The sequence below is a fragment of the Somniosus microcephalus genome, chromosome 6 (genome assembly GCF_052327205.1).
Source record: "Somniosus microcephalus isolate GS21.2 chromosome 6, FLI_Smic_1.0, whole genome shotgun sequence".
NCBI lineage: Eukaryota > Metazoa > Chordata > Chondrichthyes > Squaliformes > Somniosidae > Somniosus > Somniosus microcephalus.
This window is the reverse complement of record NC_140992.1, coordinates 19,560,977-19,570,300: the sequence shown is the minus strand read 5'-3', so window position 1 is coordinate 19,570,300 and position 9,324 is coordinate 19,560,977. Positions and strand designations below refer to the sequence as shown.

The 9,324-nt window shown below is 45.2% G+C and overlaps 1 protein-coding gene across 1 annotated transcript in view; it reads right to left on the bottom strand.

Moving 5' to 3' along the window:
• Window positions 1–1,189: 1,189 nt before the first annotated feature.
• The window catches only part of clrn1 (clarin 1), a 29,187-nt gene continuing 21,052 nt past the window's right edge, over window positions 1,190–9,324 (bottom strand). Inside the window, exons 2-3 of the mRNA XM_085989811.1 lie at window positions 7,937–8,116; window positions 1,190–2,532 (exon numbers count right to left, since the gene is read on the bottom strand). Of these exons, the coding sequence (XP_085845937.1) occupies window positions 2,267–2,532; window positions 7,937–8,116 (446 nt within the window). The 3' untranslated portion in view covers window positions 1,190–2,266. The remainder of the gene's footprint in view (window positions 2,533–7,936; window positions 8,117–9,324) is intronic.

Genomic DNA, 9,324 nt, shown 5'->3' with positions numbered 1-9,324 from the left:
TCCGCAGACTGAATCTGTGAACTGTTTACATGAAGTTGTGTATCTATGTTATGATGTTATGTTTAATGGAGAATATATATATTGTAAGCTAAAAAGGGAGGATTGTAGTGTATGTAACCGTTCCACCTTTAAGAGAACTATTGTATGTAACCGTTCCACCTTTAAGAGAACTATTTTAAGAGTTGCACTACTTTATCTTGGCTGCTGTATACTGTAATACCGGCGGTGACCACACCGGTATATAAGTGCTGTGTAATGATTTATTGGGCAGTTCCGCCCTGACCTTCAACCAGTAAAGTCCTGTTAAAGTTTACTCTTGTGGTCTGTGTAGTAATTCGCAATATAACACACAGACTTAACATGGGCAATCTCAGCTCTACATAAATTTACTAAAACAATTCCCGACTGATACTGAAAACGCAACATAATAGATATTGCAGCTCTTTCAATACTGATGCCTTTAAAGTGAACTGCTAACAATTAACTCTCAAAAATGCTGCAGGAAAAATTAATTCCTCATAAAAGTTATAGGGCTTGAAATTGTCTTGTGCGATATTAATACTGAATGCATTTCCTCTGATAGGGGAATGAAGAACGAGCAGACATAAGCTGAAACAACAACAGAAAATGCTGGGAACACTCAGCAGGTCGGGCAGCACCGCGGAGAGAGAAACAGAGTTAACGTTTCAGGTCGATGACCTTTCGTCAGGACTGGAAAAAAGCAGGAAATGGAAAGCAAGTTTAGGGGCTGGGAAAAGAGGGGGGAGGGGATGAAAGAACAGCAGCGCCTATATTTCCTAAGGAGGCTGAAGGGATGTAACCTGTCACCCCTGATCCTCTCTAACTTTTACCACTGCACAATAGAGAGCATCCTGACAAACTGTATCACAGTATGGTATGGCAGCTGTAGCTACTATGACCGGAAAGCCCTGCAGCGGGTAGTCAAAACTGCCCAACGCATTACCGGCACCCAGCTACCGACCATAGAGCACATATACCAGAAACGCTGTTTACGGAGGTCACGGTCCATCATCAAAGACCCTACCCACCCCAGCCACAGTCTGTTCGCCCTCCTGCCATCTGGGAGACGCTACAGATGCATTCGCACCCGTACGACCAGACTTAGGAACAGCTTCTTTCCCAGGGCTGTCATCCTACTGAACTCCACAAATAAACTCTAAAGCCTGCACATCTGCCAATGCACTTTATTATGGTTATGTTTATGTTAATGTATTACAAGCCAAATGTATGTTGAATGTTTAAATGTCTTAATCTAAATGTACACTCTCGGGAGCCGCAAGCCTACATTTCGTTGTACTGCACTTGTGCACTAACAATGACAATAAAAGTTGATTTGATAAGAGAAGGTCAGTGATAGGATAGAAAGCAGGAGAGATTAAGAGATATTCAAGGCGAGAGGAGGTGGTAATGGGGCAGGTTAAGGAACAAAGGATGGCTCTAGATGGGGTGTGAATTGCGCTGGTAGAATAGAAACATAGAGCAGGAGTAGGCCATTCAGCCCTTCGAGCCTGCTCCGCCATTCAACGAGATCATCCAAACCCTAGCACCCGGTCCCTACACCGACAGCCATCCCACCCAAGCCCTATCCCCGTAACCCCACATATTTAATCCCCCCTAACACTGAGGACCAATTTTTATCATGGCCAATCAACCTAACCCACACATCTTTGGACTGTGAGGAGGAAACCGGAGGACCCGGAGGAAACCCACGCAAACACGGGGAGAATGTGCAAACTCCACACAGTCACCCGAGGCCGGATTTGAACCCGGGTCCCTGGCGCTGTGAGGCAACAGTGCTAACCACTATGCCACCGTGCTGCCCTGTGGGAGGGAAGAAAAAAAAAGAAAATATATATATTTATGTATATATATATATATATGTCGACAAGTTTGTTGCTAATACTGCACCACACAATTTCAAAGGCAGTAATGTTCAAAAAGTGGCGATCCCTCCGTGTGTACGTTCTGTTTCATTGTCAAATTCATGCTGCTTCTCCTATTCGCAACGATCCGCTGATAATGCCACACCTTTGATTTCAGCTGTGTAACATGTGTTAGCAGTTCGAACGTCATGTCATCCAGGTGGGCGGATCATATGGATCATTTAAGCAACACAGTCTACGATGTACATTCAGGATTCTGAATTCTTCAACGCTGGGTTTTAGGTAGAGTCCCGGCACAATTTTAAAGGCACATCAGCTGGAAAATTGACTTACAAGTTCTGGGTATGGAAGTAATTACACGTTCAATACATCAGGTCAGCTCCCCCGCCACCCGAATCGGTATTTTTTGATTTTGAGAAAGGAAATTGGATTCCAGCTAATCTGATGAGCAGTATATTGATACAATGCATCATTGCGCAAGCAAGGACGAGCCAGAAGGAATATCCAAACATTTCAGTGTGTGTCTTGAAGACAAAGTTTCCCTCTTTGTAATTTGCAATTTTCTCAGACAGACGATGAATTTTCGTTTCTGAGGTAAACAGTATCATCACCATAAAACCACACGAACCTAAAGTGGGAAAAGAGAATAAGAACATAAGAAATAGGAGCTGGAGTCAGCCATTTGGCCCTTAGAGCCTGCTCCGCCATGCAATAAGATCATGGCTGATCTTCTACCTCATCTCCACCTTCCCACACTATCCCCATATCCCTTAATTCCAAAAATCTATCGATCTCTGTCTTGAATATACTTAGCGACTGAGCACCGCTCTCTGGGGTAGAGAATTCCAAAGATTCACCACCCTCTGAGTGAAGAAATTTCTCCTCATCTCAGTCCTAAATGGCCGACCCCTTATTCTGAGACTGTGACCCCGTGTTCTAGATTCCCCAGCCAGGGGAAACATTTTCCCAGCTTTAACCCTGTCAAGCACCTAAAGAATTTTATATGTTTCAATGAGATCACCTTTCATTCTTCTAAACTCTAGGGAATATAGGCTCAGTCTACTCGATCTCTCCTCATAGGGCCATCCCCTCATCCCAGGAACCAATTTAGTGAACCTTCATTGCACTCCCTCTAAGGCAAGTACAGGAAACTCTTTTTTATCCGGCACCGACGGGACCGGCGTGCTGCCGGTTGATCAAAAAGTCCGGATTACAAAGAGGTATACTTACTAAGGTACAAGAGCCCCGTACACGGCCACAGATCCAGGCATCCCAGGTGCAGGAACCCCGGTTACATGGCCACAGATCCAGACATCCCTGTTGCATGGCAACAGGTGCAGGAACCCCGGTTACACGGCCACAGATCCAGGAACCCCGGTTACACGGCCACTAATATGAAGTAAAACTTACCTGAACCTACTCCTGAATTTTGCCGGTTAAGAGAGATTTCCGGTTATTTAGGTACTGGTAAAAACAGAGTTTCCTGTATGTCTTTCCATAGGTTAGGAGACCAGAACTGTGCACAATACTCTAGGTGTGGCCTCACCATTTCCCTATATAATTGTAGTAAGACTTCTTTACTCTTATACTCTAATCCCTTTGTAACAAAAGCTAACATACCATTTGCTTTCCTAATTGCTTGCTGTACCTGCATGTTAACTTTCTGCCTAAGAAGAAGATTCATGTATAAGGACACCCAGGTCCCTCTGAATGCAAACATTTCCCAGTCTTTCACCATTCAAAAAATAAGGATGTTGTTAAGAGAATATTTAAAAGGACAAAAGTATTTGTCCCTCTGTGCTTGCTATGTGTTACCACACAACAATTGTGAAGAAAATGTCCAGTAATTCATTGATATTCTAGAAACTTATCAAAACCTTTTCTCATTCTCTTTCCAGTTTATTGATGCGATTATGGTTAGTGCTCCGCTGACCTTTGCTGCCTTGTTCTTCCTGTAGATGCTCAGTCGTTGAGTATATTCAAGACTGAGTTCGATAGATTCTTGGACACTAAGGGAATCGAGGGATATGGGGATCGGGCGGGGTAGTGGAGCTGAGGTCGAAGATCAGCCATGATCTTACTGAATGGCGGAGCAGGCTCGAAGGGCCGAATGGCCTACTCCTGCTCCTGATGTTCCTACGCTCCAAGTACACCATTGTACACATTTTTCTTTCTCTCTGTACCCTCGCTGTGTCGATACCACCAGATCTGACTCAAACTTATTTTCCAAGGGACTGTAGAACTGTAGAACTCCTTGGGGTAGATTTTCAACATGCTTCCCAGGCATAAAACTGGTGTAAAATTGGCCGCCTGTTATAGAAATCAATGGAAATGAAGATCAGGCGATTTCTACACCAGGCACCCAATCAGCAAATTGACAATCTACCCCCTTATCTCCATCTGTCTTCCCTTCTTCCTACAATCGTCATTCAGGATTTTTAAACCAAAGTTTGACATCTCCTAATCAGTCTTCTTGACTTGCCTCATTTTTTTCCCTACTTTTAAACCTCAGCTAGGGAAGGATTTCAAAACTAGGCCCTTCACCTAGGTTCCTCAATAATTAAAAAAAATACATTTGTAATTTCAATGTAAACTTAATAAAAACATCTTCACCTTGAACAGGGGTCAAGTAAACAAGCTGTATGATCCCAACGCCAATCGTTCTCAGTGTGAATGATTAAGTGCCACATTATTCCAGGAGAAATGGAAAGAAGCTATCTTTTAAAATATTTCATCAGAAAGAAGTTGGTGGGTTTGAGAATAGCTTAGCTGACCGAAAATCAGCCCCGAAGATCCAATCAAATGTTTGTTCTACATCTAAGCCATTAGTTACACTGGGAGTGGGCAACTCAAATCTCTCTGGGCTTCAAGCCAATGGGCACTAAAGTGGACTGCTACCCAACAAGTTTTAAACTCCCTCGTGCACGCTGACGATCGTGAGGCAACAGTTCCAGCAGTGACAATTTATGATGCCTCAGTTCATTCACGATGGTTGAGTCATGGGCCCCGGCTAATGTTGGATAATGCTACAATCTGTCAGTGCAATCTGCCAAGATTGTTAAAAAGAAAAACCCTCGGTTCCTCAAACAGTCCAACTCGTTGCAGTTTTGACGCCGCTAAGTTCTTGATTCTTCACGGAGCTAGTTGGAACTTGATTGAGCTTTCCGATGAATTTCAGCCACACCTCTCGAGACTCAATTCTGCGGGGACGACATGGTGAATAATGCACGCGTGGACCGGATTCGAACCAATAATGTCAGTGGCTCTTGTTACCAACTGATTGGGGGACAATTTTCAACTTACCGCTGGATTGTAGAACTGGTGTTACGGGTCGGGCGGCCGTTATAGAACCCACTCGAATTTCCTTTCCACAATGAAAAGCAAAATCGAGCGGTTTCTGTAACAGGCAGCCGACCCACAACCTTCCCACGTTAAGTTGAAAATGACCCCCGTTGATTTTGCGCTGTTGTTTAAATGTGTGTGCTTCATGGCAATGGGAGCAAAGAATTCTCTTCCTTCTACCCCCCATGAATCACTGGTTCAAAATCAGTCATTTGCGAACAAAATAACGAGTTGGCAACACTGCCAAACACTGTCTTTTCAGGAAATAACAACAGAAAATGCTGGAAAAACTCAGCAGGTCAGGCAACATCCGTGGAAAGAAATTTGAGTTGACGTTTCGGGTCGAACCCTTCTTCAAAACTGGAAAGAAAAGAAACTAGATCGAAGGCAGGGCTTTACACCTAATCTCAGCCTATTACCATCTCGTCTAGCTTCTAATCTCTTTTACTTCTTTTGTTTCTTTTATTCTTTTGTAAAATCAGCAACTGTCTTTTCAGGTGTGGGTCCTGGGTTCAATTCAAAGTAAGCTGACAGAGCAACAGCCTCCTCTCTAATGGCTCTAGGCTGCAGTATCCAACCTGCAGCATGAGGGCCACATGCATCTCTGAGCTACAACAGTCCGGCTCTTGAAGCCCAGTCTTGTATTGCTGATTTGTCCTGTTCGAGTTTTGTGGGTCTCAAGGTTTGGCAGGGATTTGTTTTGTTAGTGGTTTATTCCAGTTCTAGTATTGCAGCAGGCACCAAGCTCATCCCCATGTATTTGGTGTCAGCTGTGGCTCAGTGGGCCGCACTCTCGCCTCTGAGTCAGAAGGTTGTGGGTTTAAGTCCCCACTCCAGAGATTGAGCACAAAATCCAGGCTGACACACCAGTGCCAGTACTGAGGGAGTGCTGCACGGTCGGAGGTGCCGTCTTTCGGATGAGACGTTAAACCGAGGTCTCGTCTGCCCTCTCAGGTAGGTGTAAATGATCCCACGTTTGAAGAAGAGCAGGGGAGTTTGCGCGGTGTCCTGATTATCTGGTTATTTATTTCTGTTTGTGGGACCTTGCTGTGCGCAAATTGAACATAAGAACATAAGACGTAGGAGCAGGAGTAGGTCATTCGGCCCCTCGAGCCTGCTCCGCCATTCAAAAAGATCATGGCTGATCTGATCTTGGCCTCAGCTCCATTTCCCTGCCCACTCCCCATAACCCTTGACTCCCTTATCGTTCAAAAATCTGTCTATCTCCGCCTTAAATTGGCTGCCGCACTTCCTACGTTACAAAGTGACTACACTTCAAAAAGTTCTTCACTGGCTGTAAAGCATTTTGGGATATCCTGAGGTCATGAAAGGTGATAAATAAATAAATAAAATATTTTCTTCCTTTCTTTCTTCACAAATCTAAACCACATACAAGAAGTCTCTTTTATCCCTTTTGTCTTTTAATCTCTCCTGCCTTCCAGCCTATCACAGACCTTCCCTTTTGTTCTTTCCTCCCCTCCCCCCTTTCCCCGCCACACACTTGCTTAAAAATCTGTTCCATCTCCAACTTTTTCCAGTTCTGACGAAGGGTCCCAGACCTGAAACATTAACTCTGTTTCTCTCTCCACGGATGCTGCCTGACCTGCTGAGTGTTTCCAGCATTTTCTGTTGTTGTACAAGAAATCTCTATCTTTTTGAAATAGAAGTCAGTATTTTCCTCTTATTTATACGTGGGGCTGGATTTTCATTCAGAAGTTGGGAAGGAGGCGGGACTACAACTTTTGGGTTGTAGTCCCGCCTCCATCAAGATGTGGCCAATCCATGCGATTTTCACTTGATTGATCTTGTTGAGCCCGTCCAGCGGGCTCAGCAGGCCAATTAAGGGCCACCCGGCAACAGGTGACGTCACAGACTGAAATTTCACCTGTCAAGACGCGTTGACAGATGAAATATCAGTGTTTCACAGCTGTTTGAAACTGTCAAACACTGACAGTCTTACTTCTAACCTGAGTCCTTCTACACAGACTCAGTTAGAAATCTCGCCGGCACTGAAAGCTGAAGGCTGTCACTTTTGACAGCTCGCGGCCATTCTGCTTTCTGTGCCAGCTGAATGATGGACTCCCGAAGCCTAGAGGAAGGAAGGAATGCTGTTAAGGTAAGTACAGGTAATTTAAACTTCTTTACACACTTACCTTTGCACTCATGCACCCATCACTCACCTGAACACCGACATCTCGACCCCTCCAAGTCCTTCAACCCGACAGCCCGACTCCCCTAACCTGGCATGGTTTGGAGCCGTCGGGAATCCCACACGACAACCTTCAAAATAGGGATTAGGCTAAAAACTGCCTGTTAACTACCTGTTAGGCAGTTAATTGGCACTAATCCCTTCCCGCCACAGGTAGGCGGGTCCCAGTGCGGGGCGGGTGCCTGCCTCCTTTGAAACTTACATGGAGGCGGGTTTTGGGCGGGATGGTATCGGGACCCCCGAATTCGGGATTTTAGCCCCCCGCACGCCTAAAAGCCCGCCTCACGGCGCACTGAAAATCGACCCCGTGGTCTTATAATAAGGGCCTTTCTTTTGAAAGATTTTGAAGTTTTCAATTAATTTCCGTCTGCACCAAAGCAAATAATCAAAACTCTAGCCATTATTCCACCTCCATCCTTTCACCTGTCTGGCTTTGGGCTTGACAAAGGAGCAACACCATGCTAATCCCAAGGATACTTACATGCAATGGTATTCCAAAGGTACAGGCCCATGGGACCATGGAGGGTCTCGTAAGGTCGTCCGAAAGCATTGAACATGAAGAATCCGGCTGCGACCAGAGCAAACACAATGAAGGCTGCAGAAAATAGTATTACACTGACATGAAGACTTGCAGGTATCGCCTCCAAGAGGGTTGGAAAAACTGAAAAAGAAATAGCAATTGTTAAGAGATCGGTGTCCTGGGCTGCTGCTTTCTGATTGCGCTGGGACAGATGTTACATCTGCACTGCAGCGTATTTCTCGCATTTCTCCAATCTAAATTTTTCCCCTCCACAGGAAAAAAATAAAAGGAGCCACTCATCCCCTGGCTCTAGAGAAACTTGTTCGACAGAGAAAGCGCCAATACTCGCTTCTGAAACAGCATACTGAGAGAGAAAGACTTGCATTTATACAGCGCCTTTCATGACCTCAGGACGTCCCAAAGTGCTTTACAGCCAATGAAGTACTTTTTGAAGTGTAGTCACTGTTGTAATGTAGGAAATGCAGCAGCCAATTTGCGCACTGCAAGCTCCCACAAACTGCAATGCGATAATGACCAGATAATTTTTTTTTTACTCCTGTTGATTGAGGGATAAATATTGGCCAGGACACTGGGGATAACTCCCCTGCTCTTCTTCGAAATAGTGCCATGGGGTCTTTTACATCCACCTGAGGGAGCAGACGGCCTCTCAGATTAACGTCTCATCCAAAAGACAGCCCCTCCAACAGTGCAGCACTCCCTCAGCACTGCCCTGCAGTGTCAGTCTAGATTTTTGTGCCCAAGTCTCTGGAGTGGGACTTGAACCCACAACCTTCTGACTCAGAAGTGAGGGTGCTACCCACTGAGCCACAGCTGACAGAGAGAAGAAGTCTGTAGTGGGCCAGAAAATCCAGAGTTGAAGAAACCTCATGGACAAAAGGAACCTCCCGAAGGTGAAAGTAACTCACAATGATACGGCTGCACGAGCTCCACTCTGGCACCTCACCCAAGTGTTCGCCCGTCATTGAGCCACGACAATGAATGTTGACAGCTATTCAACGACAACAGCCGAGCCCAAACCTGTTCTCACCCAAAGTCCATGCACAAGGAGGGTAATTGAGACTTTGTGCGAGAGTATAAAATGGGCAATAGTGAATCGGCAGCCTGTTTTACAACTCTTCCCATTGTTATTTTCATTGACTTCAACAGGAATTTAAAACGGAGAGAGATGTAAAACGGGCTGTCCATTCGCTCATTGCCCGTTTTACACTATCGCACTAAGTCAGAATTACCCACGACAATATTACAGCAGGGGTCCTTTCATAGCAATCAGGAGTGGGAACTCGGAGATTTTCTCTCGCCCCTCTTTACCGTAGTGACGGTGAAGCAAA